General features: G+C 32.4%; 1 protein-coding gene and 1 long non-coding RNA gene across 8 annotated transcripts in view; one reads left to right on the top strand and one right to left on the bottom strand.

Annotated features, from left to right (window-relative positions):
- Gcn2 (eukaryotic translation initiation factor 2 alpha kinase Gcn2) overlaps positions 1–25,688 on the top strand; it is a 49,347-nt gene that overhangs the window by 19,533 nt on the left and 4,126 nt on the right. For 4 of the 7 annotated variants that reach the window (XM_033475228.2, XM_076522238.1, XM_033475229.2 and 1 more), the window contains exons 2-10: positions 7,548–7,717; positions 11,887–12,148; positions 18,350–18,590; positions 19,912–20,207; positions 20,809–21,183; positions 21,822–22,334; positions 22,631–22,794; positions 23,741–24,174; positions 24,775–25,051. In XM_033475228.2, the coding sequence (XP_033331119.1) occupies positions 7,548–7,717; positions 11,887–12,148; positions 18,350–18,590; positions 19,912–20,207; positions 20,809–21,183; positions 21,822–22,334; positions 22,631–22,794; positions 23,741–24,174; positions 24,775–25,051 (2,732 nt within the window). Of the gene's footprint in view, positions 1–812; positions 952–7,547; positions 7,718–7,763; positions 9,642–11,886; positions 12,149–18,349; positions 18,591–19,911; positions 20,208–20,808; positions 21,184–21,821; positions 22,335–22,630; positions 22,795–23,740; positions 24,175–24,774; positions 25,052–25,688 lie in introns of those variants that run through there. The other 3 variants (XM_076522239.1, XM_076522236.1, XM_076522240.1) reach the window with 3 other exon arrangements.
- On the bottom strand, positions 11,125–12,394 carry LOC143259522 (uncharacterized). Its single transcript, XR_013033495.1, has 2 exons — positions 12,056–12,394; positions 11,125–11,977 (listed from the first exon to the last, which is right to left on the bottom strand). It is a non-coding gene; the product is annotated as an uncharacterized LOC143259522 (long non-coding RNA).

Genomic DNA, 25,688 nt, shown 5'->3' with positions numbered 1-25,688 from the left:
TTGCTCGAATTATTCTATTAAAGATTGTTTAGAGTTATTGGTCGAAGCTTGGAACGCCGTCACCTGTAATAATATCAGGACCGCGTGGAGTATAATAATTACCTCGATTTTCATACCGGCGATTAAGGAAGAACAAGTGGAGCAGTTGGAAATACAAGAAATGCAGGACATGATGAGCACCATTTCCGAGGAAAATATACAGGTTGAGGACATTGAGAAATTTTTACAGTATTGTCATAAAGCTGAGAGAAGGCAGTTTACGGAGGTGCAAGCCGAGGAAAGACAAAACGAAGACGATCAGAACATGGATGTGGACATGAACGAGGAGGTGTACGAAAACGAGGACGAAGAGATGGACACGAACAGGGGCGAACAGATAGACGAATACTGGGAAGAGAAAGTGAACGTAAACAAGATCGAAGAGATGTACGAAAATAGGGATAAAGAGATGGAGCAGAACAGGGTCGATCAGATAGATAAATACTGGGAAGAAAGAGTTGATGTAAGCAGGATCGGAGAGGTGAACGAAACCAGGGGGAAGGAGATGGGACAGAACGGAGACGATCGGATAGACGAATACTGGGAAGAAAAAGTGAATGCGAACAGGAATGAAGACATGGGAGAATATTGGGAAGAAAAAGTGAACATAAACAGGAATGAAAATGTGTACAAAAACAGAGATAAAGAGGTGGAACGAGACACGGACGTTACAGGAAAGACGGCCGAATGTAACGAGCAAAATTACCGCCAAAGGCTTCGAGACCATGGTGTCGAATTAAATATTGAAGAAAGGATAAGATTGAATTCTGCTTTTAAAGAATTGGAAGCTTTTGCCCCACGAATGCCATCATCCACTCGACTACATCTTCAGGCATTGAAAATATCGATTTTAGGGAGCGAGCAGTAAAAAGAAAACGCAGATTTCTACATATGTAACATAGTTAATTATAGGTAAATATTAACTATAAATTTTATTATAATTAATAATATTCGCAGGAATCATAACTGTTATAATCAATATGCGAGAAGTCATTACATAATGATTATTGTTTTTTATCCAAGTGATTTTAGTTGCACACGATAGTTACAAATGATTGAGAGAATCGTTTAATTACCCGTAATCATTATCGATGAGTAAAATTTGTTTGGAACAGTCGTAATAGAAAAGTGAATAGATTGAACGCAAAACAGTAAATGTGTACAGGGTAAAATTGAACGCTGCTGTTAGATAATTTTCAACCTCCGAAAAATATTAAAGAATGAAATTAACTTCTATGTAACTCTTGTTTGTTGCAATCGAGACAGAGAATTTTTATTTTACGTAGAGATTCGCAGTCTAGACGGAAGGGTTATCGTTGAAGGAACCTCTGTTCAGTTTGCTTGTAGAAATTATCGATAAGGAAAATTCTATTTCGATCATTCAGAATAGTTACAGATGAGAGAAATTGCACATCGATCTCATATTATACATATTAAATTATCGCTGACGAAAAGAATAGTTTTCATCCCAGTGGTGATATAACTGTCAATAATGCTTTAGCTTTGCAATTAGTACAACTGTTAGTTGTATTAAGTTGATATCAAATTCGAATAAAAATTATTCAATTCATCGATAACGATATACCGTATAATAAAAATTTTTATTTATTATTGTATTATTGTATTTTGATTCTGTCGATTTATTTAAGTAGATACATAAAAGAAATACACCGTATAAATAAAATTTTATTTATTATTTTACGAAGCTTCTGATTCTGTTGATTTATTTAAGTAAATACACAAAAAAGAAATATATTTTATATTTAACAAAAGTAATTATTTATCTGTTCACGTTGCAGTTACATAACAAAAGACACGATATAAATCCATGGCTTACACTGTACCAATTCACAATATAATAAAATACAATTTCTTTTATTGATAATTTATCCGTAACTGTTACACTGTCCGACACGATTTTCCTATAGCCGTTATAAAATTCTTGTAGAGTCTCAATCCCCGAACAAGAATCCGAAAATCGAATTGCTCCATCACTCTTAGTTTTCGAAAAAACAAGCTTTTGTAAAAATCCAGAATTTCCGACAAAACTGAAGTACTACGTGAAAAGTAAAAACGTTAGAAAGTTTTAAAAGATAGAGGAGAGTTTTCTGAACATAGTGGCATATAATTTATTAATTGTTTTTGGTCCTAAATAACTATAAATTAATGTCAAAGTTTAAATTTTTGTATTTTTACGAAAAATTCTTTGTCTAGCACGAAAACTCTACCTATCGAAAATTCTGGGATTCTTGTTCGGGGTTTGAAACTCTACAAGAACTTCATAGTGTCTATAGGAAATCAGAAAAAAATTTGATTTTGTCAAACAGTGTTATGGGAAATAAAGTTCACTATCTTGAACATTTCGTGATTATTAGCTTCAATTTAATTAATGAACACGTTTTCGTTACTGATTTTTTCTACCAAAATTTGTCGAATAATTCTTATCTTAATCCATATATTATATAAAAAATGTGTGCAGTGTATGATTTTATTTTCTTCTACTCCAGTTCACATGTATGAAGATAGAAATTCGCGTCTCTACAATGAATATAAAATTTGAAATTTTGATCGCTTCTTACACGAGTAATTAAGATTCTAATTATATCATGTTCGATGTCATTTGAATTATAGAAACGAATACGATGGTACAAAAATTTGTTTCGTAAAAAAATAAGAAAATTTAATTTTTTTATTTGAAGGTCTGAAACGCACCAGAATTTCTACTTTTCTGAACGCTTCGATTCTCCGCCTCCCTTTCTTTGGCGTTCGTTATCCTCTTTCGCGTCTGAAACTTAAATCGCAGAAGAGGAGATCGAAGAGGCGGATTCGATGGTGATGGTATCATAACAAAAAGGATAAAAAATTAGGAAGTCGCCATCTTTTGTTTCGTTCGCATTAGTGTGTGTCACATCGATATTCAATACGTTGTTGATTCAGTTGTCGAAAATGACAAAAAATTCTTAAAAAAATGTTTGACTTTTTTATAACTAAAAATACTTCTGTATTAAAAAAAAATATATGCTTTACCTATTTGCATTATCATCTTTAATATTAATAATTGCTCCGTGTGTGATGAATCTTTGAACAAGGTATGCACAGACCAACACCGCAGTCTTTACGCAGTCTTTATTTCGACGTATCGCAATGATCAGTTTGGGAATGGCAATTGTATTTCCTAAAAGTCGACTATTATCGTCGTCAATATTATTGTCGATACTGCTAACGCTCCGCATATCATTATCCGAATCACTATTTGATTTTATCTTTCGATTTTTGACTAGCCATTTTTAGTATACATACGTATGTACGTATAAATGAGCAATATTCAAATAATGACGAAATCTTTTTCCACTTCTTTAACGTATAATGTAATAACTGCCTCCGCTTGACTTTGAAGCTACAGTGACTCTCGAAAATATTCGATCACTGCAGTTAACTAACTTCACGGTTTAATATTTCGACTGTTCATACAGTAGTCGGTTTAGGAATTATTAATAGCAATAATACATTTATTAGTGGTGATAAGCGTACATAATTTATTTAAAAAGATTGACATATATTGCACAATAAGCATTATTAACAAAAAATGTAACATTGTGACTAAAAACTATTCGGACACGTATCACATTTCTCTAATAGGAATTAATAACAAGTTTACATTTTTCCAGGACAATGACCACAAGCACAAGTCACGTATTGTGCAAGAATTTTTATTATGCCCCAAAATTCTTCATCCACTGCCACAGTCACAGACCTTAATCTAATGATCTTTATTCAAGTGTACCTCATTTTTACGTGTATACGTGTACTTAGTGTTCACGTGCTTTGATCCGTGTTATTTTTAACACCTGTGTACACGTGTATCAAAATCCGTGTATTTCAATATATGTGTACATTTCGATATACGTGTATACGCGTATTTCGGCACACGTCTACATGCTATTACATGTATTAATGTAACATACATGTTACATGCTATTAATATATCCATATTTTATTTTATGTGATTATTTTATGTAAGATAAAGTTTAAAAACTTTTATGTCGAAAGCAGAACATACAGGTGGTCACGTGTATTCAAATACATATACGAATTTTGTTAACAATTACACGCATCTATACATGTGTATATAAAATATATGTCCAAAACTGTGATCTCTACCTTAATTTGTGGAATGAATTAGAAAAATTTAAATAACCAAATTACATGAATAACCGAATTGTAGCAAAAATTTGTAATTCAGTAGTCGAATATAACGGTAGAATATGTTATAACAATGACAAATAATATGTCAATTATATTGAGACACGTTCATAAACAAAGGATTTATGCCACGAAGTATTAAACAAATTTTGTAATACTAAATTATAGTAACTAAATAGCCGAGCCAGCGAGCGAACGGTGTCCAGTTCTGCTCATTGGCTCGTCCGCCTTGCGCCAGTTGATCTCGCCTCTCATTAGTCAGTGCTTTTCGTTAATAACTCGTAAACAAAGCTGCGGATTGCATTTTCGCTAAGAAAAAAGTTTCTTCAAATGGCTTCAGGAACCCCTCATTTCCAAATTTTGAGTAACTTTTCGGACACCCTGCATATGTTCCATCTATTTCATCAGTAGGAAACGTAACCAAGAGGTGAGAATCATGTTATTCGAAAATGTTTGAGGAAAGAATCGAGAATTTAGTGTCCCGATTGTATTGTTGCTTTGTGTATGCCTCACTACTTCAAGAAATAAATAATGGACAAGTAAAAAGCGTTTTTTGAAATTACTTTAAACCTGACAATATAATTTTTCATTGCGAAGAAAGCAGTCCCCATTGCGAAATGAATTGAACGGAAGTTAATTCCCTGTTAAACAGATGAACAGTTACAGTAGAGAGATCTTCCGGACAGTTACGGGAGATCGCTGTACAAGATACTGAATGATGTGTAGGAAGAAGGGAAGCTTAAAGCTTTAAAAAGAGCCTAGAGTTCGTACTTATGGCTCGTTTGTACGAAATTGTAGCACTTTAAATATTAATGATTTATTGAGAAATGGAAATTTAGTGTACAGAGACTTTCTGGAACCACCATATGTGTAGGATACAAAATCTTCGTACGCGCTATTGGTTTAAGAAACACGAAAAATTTTGACGTGTCTCACTCATTGTGTCACGGAGTCTGTATTGTAATGGAAAGCAGTTGTATCTATGACAAATTGAAACATTTTTTAATTTGAAGGTGGGAACAGAAAATGGTAGGACTACCGTTGCCTCCCAAGCTTTCAGTACATAACCAACAGATTGGCAATATCTCAAAAACTATTCATTTCCGCCAAAGATCACAACCGCATTTTGTGTTCAGCATGTTAAGATGAAAAAAATTAATATGTTAATATGTCGGAAGCTGAAGGTGATAGTTTTTGATGAAACTAACATCGCGAAAAGTATGACCTTGAGAAAACTTTCTGTCATAACATTTACCCCTTCAAACCAAACAATGTTTCCCTTTCACATCTTTTCATATTGTCAAAAACAAGTAAAATATTCGCGAAGTGAAGTTATTTTGTTCATCCAGTTCATGACATTACAATTCGGTTATTATTATTAGTTGTCTTTGTTTCGTTTTACAAGTATCAAGTACTTTGATGAGTTTTAATAGCTTACGTATGTATAATAAAGTAAAATATAAGTTGTAGGTAATATATAGGGTGTCTCACTAACACTGTAACCAGCTGATATCTTGTTTATGTTTATTGATACGCAAAGATGAAGCGTTCTGAATAATGAGGATGTTCCTGACAAAATTGTGTGAGAAGATATTCGGTTTAGATGTTTTACTTCGTTAATAAAACCGTCGTACCAATACAATATTTTTCAAAACAGTGTTGAGTGAAGTTTATTGTTAGTAAAGTTGAGGAATTGTCAACAACTATAAAAATGAGCTGCAAGGCTCGAATAAAAATATCTCCTCTTTCCAAATTGTTCATTTCTGTGCACAATCTGAGCGTCAATTAGGGAGAATTTAGTGTATAATGTTATATTTTAAACACATTGAAAAGCTTATACGTTGTGAAAAAGAATTGTAAAACATTGTTAATAACGATATATATACAATATACAGGGTTTCCCAAAAATGTCTCGCAATCCGGAAATAGGGAGTTCCTGAGGTTATTTGAAGTAACTTTTTTCTTAGAGAAAATGCAATCCACGGTTTTGTTTATGGGTTATTAACGAAAAACTCTGACCAATGAGAGACGAGTTTGGCTGGCACACAGAGGCCCTGCCAATGAGCTCACGAAGCCCAGTTCCACTCAGTGGCTTGTCCGCCTCGCACCAGTTGATCTCGCCTCTCATTGGTCAGTGTTTTTTGTTAATAACTCGTTAACAAAACCGCGGTTTGCATTTTGGCTAAGGAAAAGGTTACTTCAAATGACCTCAGAAATTTCCCATTTTCGGATTGCGAGACATTTTGGGAACACCCTGTATATACAGGGTGTCCCAGATTTTAATGTTCATACTTTGTCAGTATATTCTATGGTACAAAGTAAGAAAAAAATGTTATGTTAACGTAGGTCATATAGAGCTTTATTAAGAAGTTATAACAAAAATTCAGAATAGGAATAATAATTGCATTAGAACACACGGCATGTGCTGATCTATTCAAGCGAATGCTTCACTATTCTAATGCAATCACTATTCCTATTCTAAATTTTTGTTATAACTTCTTAATAAAGCTCTATATGACCTATGTTTACGTAACATTCTTTTCTTACTTTGTGCCATAGAATACACTAACAAAGTTTGAACATTAAAACCAGGGACACCCTGTATATATATAATAAAAAAATATATATATATTTTTTTAATGTACATTTTAATGTTGATATATAAGAAGTCTAATTATTATTTTCAATTTATTATTTAAAAGATTTTCAGTATCTTTCAACTTTGTTGTTTTTTAAATGCCCTTATTCCGTTTAATATTTCGTGCTTTCTGTTCAATTATTATGATACGAGATTGGTAATTTATCCACATCCTAGTTTATAGATTTTAAAAATGCAATAGAAGGAAGAGAACTTTTCAAATAACAATAGAGGAATTTTATATATTATGATATATAAAAAAGATTGTCCGCAAAGTGTCACATTTTTAAAAATTTCAAATTAATCTGTATTCTTTGCATATTTGTGAATTGCACATATTGTCATAACATAATAATTAATGTCGAAACCAATTCGACAACGTATAATACTGTGACGTTCATATGATCGTGGGTACAGAAAATTGGAAAATAGTAAATAGATGCGAATAGTGGAAGAATTACCATATAAAGATTATTAAAGGAAAATTTATCATAATAAGTGTTTAAAATTACGGTCGTCAACTTTTAAACATTTGTTAGTGCAGTTAATAAATATTTAGTCATTTGTAATAATGTACGTGATATGCTATGACATAAGTTATATCAAATACGAATCATTCTACACATAATCAGGTAATGATCGTGAAATAATGTTTTCTGTTGCATAGAGTATTTTCGGAGACGAACTTCGTGATCTACGACGTGGAAAAAATAAGCGAAAATGGCAACCGTTGGACATTATTGTGACCCTAACGCCCCAAAGAGGCATGTCTGGTCCAGCTGAAGTTCACGCGCAAATCGACTTACATGTAACATGTAGCGACATCTATCCTGACGAGTAAGTAATTTACTGCACATTTTCTCTTAATTTTATTTTTTTGTAGTGTATAATAAGAATTCTGAATATTCTCTTCAACATAGAGAAGACCTTCCTGAAATTGAAAAATACAACGAAGAATAACTCTGAATGAAACACCGAAATAAAGCAACAATGAACTAAACATGTCAAGAAAAAGCTTTCTTTAAAAGACAGTAAGAAGTTTCGTCCATATCGTACACCTTTGAGTAAATCAAATTCGTATAAACTTAATACATTACACACACGGTTATAACTAATATTATTCATTCATAATATTCATACTATTCATAATTTATATACAAGGTGATTCACTAAGGCTGTTACAAAGCAAAATATCCGTTATCATAAACGATACTCAAAAATGTTAGAGGAACAGATTGTATGGTTCGAAGAAACACATATTGCGGTGGAAATAATTTCTTTTTAAATATCATATTTTTCGAAATTTCAAGATCATCGATGTTTTTTTAAGTGGGATTACATATTTATATCATTGTATCGTGACATCTAAGATTAAGACGAATCTAATATCCTATAGAAATATGTCTTTCATTTAAGCCGGTCGAATATCATATTGCTCGTCGCAATTTGAATTGTCGCGCCGAAATCGGCTGCGACTTGAATACAAAATTTGAATTAAAAAATGTGTGTCAGTGAAAATAATTTTGAACAACTATTCCAATCAATTTTTCATTGTTGATCTTTCTATTATAGTTATTTTTAGTCTAATTTTTTAAGTTTAATTTTTCAAGGTTACGAGGTCATGTTATTACAGGTCATTTTATTTGTTTCGATCACGAAAAATATGACCTTTAAGAAAAGAAAAACTACACAATCTGTTTCCCCAGCATTTTGGAGTATCATTAATGATAAAAAGATATTATTTTGTAACAGTTTTAGTAGATCACCCTGTGTACATACAGTAAATTATCCCTAATTGACCCTCAGCTTGGAAACAAAAATAGACAATTTGGGAAAAGGATGTACGATTATTTGAGCCTTAAGTCCCGTTTTTATAGTTGTTGACAACCGGCAACTGTAAAAAGGATCCGCGAGGCAGCAATAACTCTAGGAAGTCAATAATATAGGGTGCCATTTAATCGAAAAACAGTTTTCGAAAGGGCCTAGCCGATGAAGAGGATCAAACTTGCCCTTAAAGGTTTTCTAATGACCGTTCGATAACTGACCAAGTAAAACTGTGCAAAATTTCAATCCTGTAACTTGTTAGTGAGGATAGTTACAGGGTAAATTAGATTGCGCGTTTTTTCGCCCATTTCCCACCTTCGATAGCTTTTTAAAATTTTTTAAAAATATGGCTTATTTTAAACATCAATACGCATATTATAGAATTTTTTCAGATCTTTTGGTTGCAATTTGTGGTTATAGAAAATGGAGAACCAAAAAGAAATCGGAAAATTGAAGATTTCTCGATAAGAAAAATACTGGCCTTCTTTTATGTTAATTCCCTGATAAAGTACTATCACAAGCAGTGCGCTCAATTTTTCTCAGATTTTTCGTCAATCTGTGGAATTGTCAAAAAAATGAAAACCGACTTTGGGTTTACTGCAAGTATAGATTAAATAATTTTAAACATTATTATATTGAAGCAAGCAATTTTTTAACCTAGAAAATGCGATTTAAGAGAGAAAAAAATTGTGGTGTACACATTACGATATACATACAGTAATTTCTCCCATAGATGCTTTTAGTCGGAATCGAAACAGGCGAGTATGAGAATACTACGTCGTTCTAAGGCATGATACATCGAGCCTCGTGGGCCGCCTTTATAATTGCCGACACCTCGTGAGAGAGAGAGGGGAAAATAGAATGAAACTCTCGTTCGAATGAAACTACATGAAAAGGCAACGGTCAGCACCGGCGGCCAGCATCGGCGACAGCCGGTGTACGTTACTATGAATACATTGTAATACTAGAATAAAAACGATGAGTTAACTTATTTATTTATAATTTTTTATACAGAAAAGTTTTTTAATATATCAGTCAGATTTTTCCAATTAAAATAATACCAAACACGACATGCTTTAGATCGTGCTTATTCATTATTCGTAGCAAGTGACTTATTTTATTTGCGAGAAAAAGCATTAGAAAACCCGATTCTCAACATATGAAATATTAAAGGTAACGCTAAAGAAGGTATGTATGTCGTACGAAAACAAATATTAGTGAACTTATGCTATTCGAGCTTACGTTCGACGACAATAAGAAGGAGACCATGGCTGAGTTAGATGACGGCAGGAGGAAGCCATGGCTCGGTTCGACTACAGTCTGAGAACGAGTCTACGCGCTGAGGGTGTGAAGAAACAGTTTCCTGTACTTTGTCCATCAAATTAAAAAAAGTTATGTCATTGTATTATGAGTTGCCTTCCGGGAATTCGAGTCAAAGTAGCCGCGGCCCGTTCCGCAGCACACGTGTTCACCAACTCCGATATCGATAAATTACAGGACCGTAGCAATATTACGGCGTTAGTGATGACACACTGAAATTACGTCAATACGAGAGACATTACTGTAGTTGGGACAGCATATGATGCGTATTGCAACGATAACACCGAGAATCGAGCATACAGTACCGGACAAAATTGAGTGGACACACTTTAAAACGTAGTATCATTTTTAAAACTTGAACTAGTTGACTAGAATTTTTTTTTAATGATAATGGAATTAGTCTACTAGGCAGTGACTATAACGTTTTCTTTTTAAATTCTCTTATTACTTGAAATGGTAAAAAGAATAAAAAACTAATATTATTTTTATAATAATGTGCGTACCAGTTCGTGTTACTTTCAATAATTTTATTAGCGAACGAATTTACGTAACAAATTTATTGCTTTGCAAACACGATTTTATTGCTAAAATGCAAAGTATATTTTTACATTCTACTAAATTGTCTATAAGTGATAACGAATTCGTAATGTTAACACATTTTTCAAAAAACTATAACTGTATTGTTCAGGACGACGTATATAGTTATTATTGGATCACTGATGAAGTTATTGAAAGTCAACTGAATTGGTACTTACAAGACTGATCAATATTAATTGTTTACTCCTTCCGTATCGAAATAATTGTTCTATTTGCATAAAATATTTGTATCGTAATGATTGTCCCATTTTAAAGTATAATGTTTTACACTTGCTGTATCACCAATTTCAAGACGTGAGCATAATTTACTATTATGATACAGCTATACGAGTATAATAAGTATTTATTTAACTTTTATTTTATCTATTTGAACGGCGCATGTTATTTTATTGCAAATTTATAAATCAGACAAACATTTCGATACGAAGGGAGTATAAACTACAAAAATAAAAATTTCGTCCAGGATGACGTTTCACTGTTTACCTAAAATATTTCAGTTAATATTAATGTGAAAAGTATATTTATATTTATTTTTGATAAAAATCAATATAATCTTACAAAAATTATATCACGTTTGGTCTTATTTTAGTCAGAAAAAACTCACAATTGCATTAGCAAAAGTCCCATTAAGAAAAAATAAAAAGGTTACACATTATCTATCCTTCATTTGCTGTCCTTTTCTACGTTCAGTAAAGTGCAAAGGCGAAGGCCGAATCTCAGTCTAAGACACTTCAGTCCCGAGGTTCATTCAGTGTTTCATCGATCCTATCTGGTACGATGCTCGTACGACTAATGTGAACACTGTTAGTCTAGTACGCTGCAAGCACGTCCTGAGCCTGGCATGTGAGTGTGTTTCGACCCTACACCTCTGACAACCAGACTTCCACGAATCAATATCGTCCTGTCAGCAACTATCCTTGATTCGTGACGAACCTAACTTTTGCAAATAATATATGTATACAGGGTGTCCCATAATTATGTTAACAGTCAGAAAGTGGTGATTCCTGAGGTCATTTGAAGTAACTTTTTCCTTAGCGGAAATGCAATCCGCGGCTTCGTTTACGAGTTATTAACGAAAAACACTTTATTTATATATTAATTATTTTAATATTATATTATATTAATAATTAATTATTTCATATATATTACCTGTACTTAAGGATTTTTTGTAAGTATGTAATCCCTATCTACGATTAATCTCCTCGCTCTCACGTGACTATACATATCATACATCCATCTCATATTTTTCTTTTTATAAATTGCAGAGCGCCGCATATAGAATTGCAAAATAGCAAAGGCCTGTCTCATCAACAAGTTGATACACTGAACACAGAATTAATGAACCTGACAAAACAACTGCAAGGAGAAGTAATGATCTTTGAGCTATGCCAACATGTTCAAAAATATCTGCACGAGAACCAAAAACCAAGCTACCGTAGTTTCTACGAAGAAATGGTTTCACGGCGGCAGGAAAAAATTGAACTTGAAATGGTGGAAAAACAACTGAAGGAAGATAAAGCGAGACAGGTAAGTAACGCAATTTATTATTAGGTTTAGAAATAAGCTTTACGCGAGCCAATGTTCTCAGAACACTTATCAGCCACTTTTCTACTAGTTTAATCAATATATTAATTGTTGTGGCCCCGCGGATGGCCGATTCCAACAACAAAATTTAACGTATTTACGTAATTAACGTATTAGTCCTTTCAACAAGACGAGTCAGCAAGTGCAAATATGCTCAGCGACGGGCTGATTCACAATCAATGTACTCACGAAAAGTCTCTAGGCTAGGAGTGGGGTGGCGACGCATGCTCATGTGGCATCTACCGGGTGAATATTATAATTCTAAACTACGATGGCGACGCGATGCAAAGCTTTTATCTGATCATAGTTCAGAATTACATATAATGTTTACCCTCAAGATGCCCCGTACAGCTGTGCAGGACTCCAACGCATGGCGTTGCTTACCCCCACTCCTTGCCTAGTGACTTGTCTCGAGTAGACACAATATAACCGTCCCCTTGCATATTAAGCTCCCCTACCTGGCCACAGTGGACCAGTTTCATAAAATAGATGGAACTAATCCATAAATTTTAACGTCATGATATAAGTCAAAATTAAGACCATTCGTAAGCGTACATTTCCTTGGGATCAGAGTTGTGCAAAATTCATTACGAATAAAAAAAAATTTGGCTGTACTTTCTAGAGGAGACCTAGCGCCGATCAAGATAGCATTTCAAGGGTGTATAGAAATGGGAGGGGGGGGGGGTCCAAAATATAAAATATTAACTTCGGGCATTTAGTAACGTTCAAGATATTCACAAAAAATTTTTAACGCTATACATTGAAAGCAGCGTATACAGACATTACTAACACATTGAATCTATCCAAACGTTACTAATACATCAAATCCAAGTCAATAAAGTAGGAGTGACACTGGTTTCAACATCTATAGGGTACCCAAACACTTGGTTTAGGTTAGGTCTGGTTTAATTTATTTTTCGAGTGAGCGAATAACTTTCACGATTCTCATGTTCAATGGGTTTTATGTTACATTTTCAAATTTGTTAGTAATTGCACTTGATCTTGGTTAGATTATTTTTCTAGCGAGCGAACCGAACAAGCAATTATACACATTTTCACATTCAACAGTTTTTGCATTACATTTTCAAATTTGCTGTTATTTTTCGAGCGAGTAAGGCGATCGATCCGCTTTAACGATTCTCACGTTCGACAATATTTACGAAATTCTTCAAATCAAAATCTCTGTTTTGAATAAAGGAAATACGTTACGCAGGATTCACTAATATCTTAAAAACTACTAAATGCCCGAAGCTAATATTTTATATCTACCACCCCTCCCTCCCCCCTCTCCAAATACCATCTCGATCAGCGACAATTCTTTTTCGGAAGTTTACCCTATTTGTATTCGTTATTCGTGAATGATTAATAACTAAAGTTACTCACAAAATTGAGCGTACACTTAAGTTGGCAAGGATGATTAGCGAAGAAATGAACAAAAACGAACATTTTCTAAAGTAAAAACACAATATATGTTTTATTTAGATATTTCAACAGTTAATTCTTTGAAAACTTTTTTTAAAAAATTAATTATTTATCTATATTTTACACTAAACGTAAAAATGCTCTTATTTCGTCGTCACAAAATTCAGCGTACAGTTAATTAAGTATTTCAGAAATTGAGTTTTGTGAAACTTGTTATGTATTTTTTCGATTTTGAATTTGTTCAGCTATCTTTAGGTCACGTTATTGCGTTGCTATGTTACGCTCAATCGTCATTTGTCACTGTTTATTAGTAAAAGTTAGCACCATGTCTTCCAAAAGATCAGAAACCGATATTTTTCTTTACGAAAAATTGTAGTCAATTTGTACTGTCAAAACAAATCGTTAAGACAAAATTGGTCAAATAATAAGAAGGACTCTTTCTACAATGCGGGACATTATTAATAATTATAAATGCAGTGGAACCCTTTGTAATAAAGTAGGATGGGAGAAAAAAAATAATGCGTGAAGACTATGAGCGGTACATAATGAGACAAATTAAAATTGATCCCAAAACACCATTGTTCCAAAATTAATAATATTCCATCTCTATGGAAACTATCCGCAGAGTCCTACGTGATAAAGGGTATCATGGTAGAATAGTGAGGAAGAAACCTTAAATTTCTTTTTTCTCCCTTCCAAGTCTTTTTTATAGTTCCTATAATTTACTTTGGTAAGTGTTTTGTTGCTTTATGAATATTGCCGTTGTTACGCTGTAAAAATGATTCGAACAAGAGTGGCGAGTTGACTCTTGTCCTCACAGGAAAACGTGACTTCGGTTCCAACTCTTGTCCTTTGTCGCTACATCTGCAACCCATCCGTTGCGCTATCGACGCTGAGTTTCGAGGACCTCGTATCCTAAACACGTTCTTCTTCGACACGTTCTTCAGAGGTCGTTCTTCTTCGATGTTCGACTTCTTAAAATTTCGGGGTTGATGGGAAAAGTACAGGAAACTGTTCCTTCACAGGAAGGAACAGACTTCACTAGTCTAGCGCGTGTAGGCTAGTCGAATGGAGCCATGGCCTCTTCCTGCCGTCATCTAATTCAGCTATGGATTCTTTTGCTACCATCATCTAACTCAGCCATTGTCTTCTTCTTACCGTCGTTGAACGTAGGCTCGTATAGCATAACTTCACTGATATTTTCTTTCGAACGGTATACATATTTTCTCCTCCGTTTTTTTCGTTTCTTTTGTATACGGTACTCCAGACCCTGTGGGGTCTCTTTTTCCATTTAACCTGGATATTCTGTGAGGCATGAAATATTTGTTATTAACGTGAGGTGGAATTTTCGTTTGGCATGAGCGCAGTTACAGGAAGAAACCTATATTCTTGTAAGGGGGTACAAAGAGTTACAAGTGACTTGTGGTACAAGGTTTACTTGTGAGTTTGGTTATTATTTTTAGAGAGATGTTATATGATTTCCTGTTTGTGATTAGAGGGTTATTGTGGTTGTGGTTATACATATACATTTTTTACTGAATCCTCTATACATACATTTATGGACGGTTTTGCTTTTGGTTAATCTGTGAAGTTTTTGGATTGTGGCGTCGTAATCTTTGTTTAGGATAATTCTGAGGAACTTGTTCTGTGCGATTTGTGCTTTGTTTGCGTGGCCCAAATTTGGTGCCCGTATAAGATAATTGGTCTGACGCAGATTTTATATATACATTGATTTTTATGTTTGTGTTCAGTTTATTTTTGGGGACCATGAGTGGGCTGGCTAACTTGACTCTATAGTTTATTGCTGGAGTCCAACAATTAGAATTGGTGTGTTACATAGGATAACGTGTTTGGTGGCAACGTCCTTTTTGCGAATGAAGGAGATGGCTTCTGTTTTTTGGGGGATTGATTTTAATTTTCCATTTGTGGTAGAATTCCTTGAGAGACTCTAGATGTTGTTAGAGATACTGGGTGGCTTTGTCAAGCTTCCAGGAAGAGGATATTCCACCTAATTTTGCCATTCTTAATTATTGTCATATTTATAACGTTACAAAGAAATTGTTCGACAGAAAGTTATGGTACATATTTAGGTGGGAAAGTAGGCATATATTTTGTAGCAGTGATATAGTAAATAAGAGAAAAAAGAACAAACATCCAATATCTTTTGAAGTTATTCAATGGAACTTCAATGGTTTTTTTAGCCGTCACTTTAGACCTACAGATAATTTGGCATTGAAAAAGATGTCATTGTAATCAACGAATAATGACTTAGAAATCGATTATTTTTATTTGCACAAGACAAATAACATTTTATTCGCGAACGAACTATTCGTGAATAAACTATTTACGAATAACTTATTCACGAATAAGGTAATAGTAATTTACACACAAAGGAATTATTCGCGAATAAAATTATTTAATTATTTATTCATTCTAATAATCATCTAGACAAAAAGTAATTGGAATAATGTCTAACTCTGCTTTCGATACACTGAATATAGTGCGTACTTTGATAGCGTTATATCTGACCTCATCTGTTTTATAAAAATAAGGTAGTCCATTGTCTCTTCAGGTAATACGTACATATATACATATCAGTCAGTATTTTTTACGTCTCAAATGTACAATATTTTTTTGTCAGATAGTAATGAATTCTTATAGTACAGGCATTTATCTGCAATTTCTCAAAAACTATTTGATTTTCATTTCCTGCTGCAGTCGTAATTTGCTATTACATTGTCGTGTGTAAAGATATCCGGTTCTATCAATTATATCATACTATATCGAGAAAGTTGTAATTTTTTCGTATATGTTAGTAGGTATAATATCATGTTTAGTATCCTGTTCAGTAAACACTGATGCAGCAGTTTGCTGCATCGTGCTGCATTCGTGAGACAGCGAGAGATTACGATTGAATTACGCAGCGAGACACACGTGGCAGAAAGTGGCGGGGTGCCTCGCTGCGTAATCCAGTACGTATTTCTGGCCTTTTATTAGCATTTAACATTAATTATCTCAAAAACTATAAGCCGCCTATCTCCAAAATCGGGTATCATTGGATTCAGCTTTACAAGTTTTATCACTGTATCACATCTCATCAAAAAGTGAGTGTCAATCCTGGAGACCACTCCTTGTTAGTTTTGCTAAAACTACCTTCGGGCATAACATAATTTTTTATTAATCTAGACATAACCTTTCATTTATACATATAAGTGTATACAATAACACAGTATACATATGTATGAAACTTACAATCTGATAATACTAATAATACTACTAATACTAATAGTAAACTACTAATAGTAAACTAATAATAAACTACTGATACCAATAATACTAATTAGAACCATTTTTGTTTGAAAAAAGTCCAAAATTTCGTTGTTTACAATTAATTCTACCTATTTTATGAAACTGGCTTTACAAGGAAGGATCTTCGACAAAGGACCACTATAACTTTGCTCTAAGCTCCGTTTTCAACAGTTGCTAGCTAGCACAGTTAATAATAATATTATTATTATCTACGAAATACGAATTTGAAAAAGATATAAATAAAAATAATATTATTATTATTATTATTATTATTATATTATTATTATCTACGAAATACGAATTTGAAAAAGACTTCTTCAATTTAAAATGCAAGATTATCGAGTACAGTTGATAGCTCAAAGATAATTCATTCGGCTTCAACCAAGTAACATACTTAATCCAAATATTCCAATATTGATAAAAGTGGAGAGTTTTCGGACAAATATTTCACATATTATTTCATCAGTCAACGTGCATGTTAAAGGGGTAAAAGAAGCCATCGAAGAAGGGTGTAAAAAACGTGTAAAAAATGCATCGACAGTTTTATATCTGTTTGCAAATATTATTATTAAATGATAATACATTTTTACGAAAACTTGCATGTGTGATCTATGAACCAAGACAGTAGATGTGTAATTTTTGAATATTTTGTGTTTTACCATATAACAATAATTATTAGATGTCCCAATTTCCTTGTCTGTCCCAATTTTTGTGTCCCTGGAATAAAAACGTATAGAAAAAAGAAAGTATTATATATAAATTGATGATTTTTTTTTTTATTACGTTTAACATGTTGAACGTTTTCTGTCCACGTGGCACAGGATGTACCGTTGTCCCAGTCGACGACTTTTCGAATCGTTAAAGAGAAGGAAGTTCCCTTTTCCTTCAAACCAAAGGGGAAATAATATCCAAAAAAGTAACTCAGGAACTGAGTTCTGAGACTGAATTTCGTCCGAAAATTCCTTCTTTCCCACGTTGCGGGTCCGCTACAAGCTTAATAAATGAAATCATTAATATAATAATTATATAATAATTATATATATTAAATTTTCTGAGATATCATGGCGATCTTGAGTTCTTTAATAATCGCCTTACACTTTCTTATATTACACTGTAGCCACTGCTAAAGCAAATTTAATATGATTACCTTCAACTGACCTTCTTATTGTAAAACTTGTACAGAGTATCTTCTAATATTTCTGTACAAAGTAATAGGAACACTAAACAGACTAAATTCAACGTTATTATATTATTATAGGTCAACACAACAAATTAGGTTTGAAACATTTTTTTTAATGACAACGAGCTTTTTTATGTAATAGTTTTCACTGACTCACTCTGTATGTACATTTATTTAAAGTATCTGTGCCTGGTTTATCAAATTTTGTGATTAATAAAAGAATGAAATTGCAGGTATTGCAGGATCAAATTCAAAAGAGACAAGAGGTTTTAAAAGCTGAGATTCGTAACCGAAAAGAGTCGATTCGCTTGAATAATGATCGTTCAGACAATCCGTCGCAATCGATATCGTCGTCTCCGCAAGAGAGGACACGTGTTTATTCTCGAAGAAGATGCGCTAGTAGTTCCGAAAGTACTGATGGCTTTTTATGCGAGCATACAGGCACAAAATCGTTGCACTTCGATCACAATAAAGGTGTTTATTTCTTACGTTACATCCAAGTAATACGTACATCAGTTTTTCTCTGTCAGTATTCATCCAATTTCGTTTTGCACATTAATTAGACTCATTGCAGGTAATTCATAATCTCATAGTTGGAACAAATACATTATAAAATCTGACAGTGTCTGAAACAGAAAATAAGTGAATCGATACCAGGAGAGCATAAATTTCATTTGAAACATTTGGATCTTTAGCAGAAGTCTACTGCCGCATTTTGAAAGCGATACCAAACTTGTTTGTATAAGAAATAGTCATTAAGTAAGTTATCAACCTCCTATAAGTTTTAGTTGAAAAGAGAAAAGTAAACTTGGAATAATTTAGATGTATTTTGTAAGTTTGCATTCAATTGCATCAGTCAATGGTATGTTACAGTGTTGTAAACACGGGACGTTGTTTAAGAAATATGTTCAAATTCGAAATTTGTTTTATTTTACAATTTTTTGAGGATTAGGCATTATTCTTGGTGAAGAATTTTTGGTAGCGCTGTGGATCATGAAAGAGAGGAGAAAAAGAAAGGCAGTCATTTAGCTGGTAATCATTTTAGAATGAGTCATGAAGTGAAAAAAAGCAACTTGAAAGTATTGACAGGAAATCGATCATAAAGTCTTTGCTGATACAAATTCCATAAATTCTTTATTTTCTAACAAAACAAACTATTTATTTACACTGATTTTCAAATGTGGAGATCGACTCTTTTCTGTCACTTCGTGTAACAGTAATTCGTAATATTATTTCTTACTATTTACCATGTTTATATTTTGTGGATTGGGGAGGGGAGGGATAATTTACTTATTGACTCAACCTTGTGGTATGATTGACAAAGTCAGCCTAATGAACAGAAGATATATCGCATATGACACATTCGATCTATCATAAGCAATACAGGCCATTCCTGTTTTGAATAATTGAGTTTTTACAAATGATAATGATTTTTGGTATTGCTTCAGAAAATTTTAGCGTTAAACGGATAAATTATTTTTAGACTATGTGTTTATATAATATTTGTTTGTAATTATTAGAAGTATCCATAAGTAATTCCATTATCTTTTAAATTAAATAAACTTTGTAGATGTAATATAATATTGCACAATTCAATTTTTAATTGAATTTATTGACATTTAATGTGTCTATTGTGAAATTAATCTGTACTAAATATTAAATAAAGTAAGATTTGTATAAGTATAAAAAAATGACAGGTATATCTGATAGTTATAAAATTGCTGACAGAACTTTTATCATCAAAATAATTACGTAAACTTAAACTGACATTTAGAAAGTATTGTACTCCTCACAGATGAACGGGATGTATATAGAGGAAAATGCATGGGCCACAGTACCAAAGGATCTGTTGTCTATGCTGGTGTGGATATGACAACCGGTGAACTGTTCGCAATTAGCGAATGGACATTTAAAGGGAACCACGATATCGACGAAAATAATGTACAACATATTACTAAACAAATAGGAAGTCTCGAGCAAGAGATGAATCACTTAAATAAATTGCACCATCCGAATCTTGTACATTATATAAGTATGAAGTACTTGCTAAATGGAGATGAAACAGTTGTTTACATTCTTCAAGAATTTGTGGTAAGTGTATAGCTAGTAAAATTTACAGATAAGCAAAAACTATTCACAGATAAACATTAGTAACAAAGTAAAAACTAGATCAATAAATATACAGGATGATTCAATTAAATGGGTCACCTAAATTACTTGTAAAGTATTTGGTTAAAATAACCGTTGTACGTTATCAAGGAGTGCACACTACATACAACTTTTTGCATACAAATTTTTTGCTATTTTACTTATTTATCAACCTTATAAACATTTTTCAGTGTTTTTTTTTTAGGTAACATGTAATAGGTCAAATTTAATTCTGGAAATAGATTTGAAATCTGTGTAAAAAAGAACTAATAATTATTGAGATAGTCATTAAATATGTATATTACTAATTACAGAAAATTTACTAAATTATCCTATGTAAAGTATGACAATTAATGTAGCAGGAAGCATAACAAAAGCAGCGTAGTATTTTATTTATATTATGGATGCATACAATTATAAGGATTGTAAAGTCTTTCTAATATTTAGTATTCAAAGAGAAAGTGTGATTTTGTTACACTATTTGTACAAATCTTTTCACGAAAAGTACAAATAAGGATTTCGAACGTTAATAGTTGATTATTAGATAGGTACCAGCTGTTCTTTTTTCCTGTTGGAGAACATTCCTGTGGACATCGATCTTCTTCGTTATCTGGCTTCTGGGATTTTATTTGCTTTGAAGTACCTTCACGATAATAATGTTGTCCACAAAGACTTACGTGACACAAGCATCTACATTGATCGTACAGGAATAGTTAAACTATCGGACTATTCGCTCAACAAACGTTTGTCTGATGTTTATCAAACATGTGCAGTTGTCAAACCTGAACAAGATTTTCCCAGTATCCAAGGAAGAGGTGGAAAGAAAGCTGATATTTATCGTTTCGGCGCACTTATGTTCTCTTTGTTAAACGGAATGATCGTTTCTGGAGATAAAATTAACCCAGCAATGATCAGTCAGGTATATACACAATTACTATAATTACAATTTTTATTGCCATACTAATTTTGAAAGATTCATCATTTGTATTGTTTATTATGTTTACTTTGCTTTAATATTGTGATATCATACCCTTAATTTCTTCTTACCGTTAATAGTTTTCAATCAAACTGTATAACATTTACTGTTTTATCATGTATTCGTACAGAAAATGATAAATAAAACTTATATTTAAAACTATTATAATTATATTTAAAACTAAATAGTTTTCGCCTGAATACAAACAAGATAGATAATTATAATGATAGACGTTAAATTTGATCAACAAAAATAGTTATTGCTCGGTCTGGTCGTATTAACATCCATTGGAAGATTTGATTTATGGAAAAAAGTCGACAGAAACTGGACAGAAGATTATTTGTAAATTATCAAAAAAATATTTTCGATGTAAAAGTAGCTGCAAATGATAATAGAAATAGAAAAGTAATAATTAACTTTTAAAAAAATCCGAGTCATTGAATTATTTACAATATTTTTACTAATAAGATCTTAACTAGCAGACATATCGAATAAAACATATTTTTATTACGCAAGCTGTTTCTATCATTTTGTTTAACCTTTGGTAATTTTGTATATTGATATTATCTGAATTTTTGTAGCCTGATCTTCAAGATTTCTTACAAAAGTGTCTCATCAACGATGAGCGGAAGCGTTGGTCCGCTGAACAACTGCTGCAACATACGTTCATAAAAGCTCCTCTAGCTCGAGCATTGTCACCACCAAAGATACCACGCAGAGAGGAACAGGAGAATCAAGAGCCTGATGAGACTGATGCAGACATTAGGCAGTATGTACCACCTTTGGGTGGTCACTCAAGAATTACAAATGAATTTGAGGGGCTCGAATGGCTTGGTAAAGGTGCCTTTGGTGATGTACTTAAAGTGAAAAACAAATTGGATGGTGGGATTTATGCTATCAAAAGAATCGAGCTTAACCCCAAGAACAAGCAGCTGAACAGAAAGATAACCAGGGAAGTGAAATTACTGTCGCGCATGAATCATGAAAATGTGGTGCGCTATTACAATTCTTGGATAGAGAGTGCTACTATAACTGATGAAACAGAGAAAGTATACGAAACGCCATTAGGAAAGAAGAACAAAGACTTGCTCAACGTAAGTATGCTCATTACTAGATTTGATATTCTTATTATTATATATCAATATATAGATTGAATAGAATGTATAAAACAGAAAAAGATGAATTAAACACTTGTGGTTAATAATATGAAAGGAAAATTACATTATTTATGAAACAACCTGTTGTTTAGAGTAACTTTATTGTGTAAAAAGTATCGCAATGTTTTTATGTCTAGTATTTGAAGAAACCTAATTCGCTTTGTAAAATTGAAAAGTGATTTGAAAAAAATACTAATATAGTATACTACTATAACTTGAAATTAATTGTTTAGCATTTGGGCACAGACGATATCGAAAAATTGGCACCGCCGTTGCAAGATGTCGAATGGAATGTTTCATACAAATCTCGTACAAACACCACACTACCGCCGGATAGTGATGAAGACAACAGCGATGCATCTAGTGATAGCGACAGTGATGAAGATTGTGCGTTTTTGTAAGAAATCAATCATTTTTGAAGCGATAAATTGTAGAGAAATTCAAAATAGGTATCGAACGGAAAATATTTTCTGCGAAAAAAAGAATTTTTCCAAAAATACGTTAGTAATTTGAGATGGAGTATGGCTAGACTATCCCATCCAACAAATTTTAATCTTAAATAAATCTTTTCAAACGATTGATAAACGAATTGAAGTACTTGTATTAATTATGAATAACATTTTTATGGCTCCTTGTATAATACAAATCAATTTAATTTTGTTAAAATGTTGCTATCTAAAAAAAGATATTAAAATGTATCATAAATCTATAAATGACTGAAATCATTACTTACGCAGTAATCAAAGTATTAGACTGTAGAATATGAAGTGTCCAATTTTTTGCAATAATATTGTAAACAAAATAAGCAGCATTATAATCTGTACAATTTTTTCAATTAGTTAGTTTAAATAGATATGATTAATAATAAGCCTAATAATACAAATTCTGTAAAAAGTAACAAAAAATACACAGTATGAGGTAAAAAGTCATGCGGCCAATGATTGGAGATGGTTTGATGGTGAATGTTTGGTGTGCTTCATTAACATTTCTAACATTTCATAGAATATTAAACTGCTATAAAATTAGAAAAATTTCCTATATTTATTCACTTATGAATTGTGGTAATTTTTAATTTCACAATTTAAAAAAAAACTATTTTACAACGTAAATAAAAAAATGGGATATTTTATAGAAATTAAATCATATAATTCTTTTTCATATGTTATTTCTCAACCATTTTGTCCAATAACTCAAATGGAATTTTATAAAAACTTTTATAAATGTAGTAATTCTGTGAAGGTATGAAGTTACTTAACAATAAGAATTGAACATTTCATATGCTACAACCTACAATGGTTTGACAAGGTTTAATATGTAAACAGTAATCATAAATTATTTTCCAGAATGCGGAATTTGTTAAGAATAGACTCTTCCGACAGTATAGAATTTGAAAGGGATTCAAATTTCCAAGAATCTGCTTCGAGTAGAGAAGAGAATGAAAATGGAGATGCAAGTAAATCAGAAGAAACAACAAGAGAAATACAGTTTATGTACATTCAAATGGAGTTCTGTGAAAAGAGCACTCTTCGGACGGCCATCGATGGAGGTCTTTATGAGGACCGAGAAAGAGTATGGAGATTATTCCGAGAAATTGTTGAGGGCTTAGCGCACATTCACCAACAGGGCATGATACACAGGGATCTAAAACCAGTGAATATATTCTTGGACAGCAACGACCACGTTAAAATCGGAGATTTCGGTCTCGCTACTACAAATATTTTTTCAACGTTCGTACAGACCATGGAGATAGATAAAGAATCACAAACTATGGAAAAAGGTAAATATCAAATGAATAATAAAAATTCGTTGAATTTCCATTACTCATGCAAAATTATCAAGAAACTGAATATAAAATCTTACTCTAACGAATGTTAATTTCTTTTTTATGTTTCAATGAAGAATAGAGGTTCCAATATTGTAGATTTCAATATAGTTCCGAAAGTCGTTTTTCTTCATTATCCTTGGTTTTTAAGAAATTGATTTTTGTAGTTCTTCCTCGTTCGACGCTTTGATTATCAATTTTTCGAAAGAAAAGAATTTAGTAATTATATAATTCCTAACTAACATATGAAAAATATACTCATTTTTTTGAGACATTAATAATCATTTTCTAAAAATTTATGTTGGTAGTAGCTACTGCATTTGAAGTAGAGTTACAGTCAGGTGACACAAAACATCAAAAACATTTCTTAATCTGTTATATTGAAACATAAAATTGATATTAGATAGTGTTATTTTTATTTTTTTAGACTTTAAAAAATGACATATTGGCAAACGAAAAATAATTTTATTTAAAATAATGTTCAAAGAATTCATGATAAAGACTGTTCTATTTTTTCCTAATTTAGAGATGGTGTTCTCCTGTATGATTTTGTAGGATTCAGTTTTGGCACAGAAGACGTAGGCTCTTTAACAGGACAAGTGGGCACAGCATTGTACGTAGCGCCGGAACTAACGACGAAAGCAGTGAAAGCCATTTACAATCAAAAAGTCGACATTTATAGTCTGGGAATAATATTATTCGAAATGTGTTACAAGCCACTGAAAACAGGAATGGAACGAATTACAATTTTACTCAACCTACGATCAAAAGAAATTATACTACCTCCAGAAATGCAGCAATCAGAAATGGCAAGACAAACTCATATCTTACGGTAAATAAAAAAGAAACTTTATTTAAGCATTGTATATTTTAATATTTTTTCTCCGACAAAATCATCTTTGAATTTTTCTATTATTATAGGTAGTATGATTGAAATAACAATTATAGCTCAGTATATTTCCTAATTATTTTTCAGTATAAATTAAAATGTGTATAATTGTTTTTAATTCTGATTATCTTTCAACAGTGTATCACACACACACACACACACACGCGCGCGCGCGCACACGCACACATTGAAATCGTTCTATTGATTAGCTAAAAAAATGGTGTTTTTCTGGAGCTATTTTTTGAGCTATTCTTTGAACTTGAGGTAGCTTCGTGTAGCGTATCCAATTACAAATTATAATTGATTGATGGATTTTACTATGCATCACATAAAATACATATTATAAATATTCCAACCCCATCAAATTTCAATAATCCGGTCTCTTTTTTGAAAATAAATTAATATTACTTCTTATTTCTAAGTAGTGAGTCTACATTCGAAGATATTAAACAAGTATTTTTGTTAGCAACCATCGTTTATATTGCCATCATTAAATATCCTAAATTGTTTAAAAAATACGTTAATAATTGAGTTGTATCTAACGATTTCGAATAACATTCTATATTTTTCATTATTAGTG

This window comes from Megalopta genalis, chromosome 5 (genome assembly GCF_051020955.1).
Source record: "Megalopta genalis isolate 19385.01 chromosome 5, iyMegGena1_principal, whole genome shotgun sequence".
NCBI lineage: Eukaryota > Metazoa > Arthropoda > Insecta > Hymenoptera > Halictidae > Megalopta > Megalopta genalis.
Note: the sequence above shows the minus strand (reverse complement) of the source record. Positions and strands in the feature narration are given on the sequence as shown.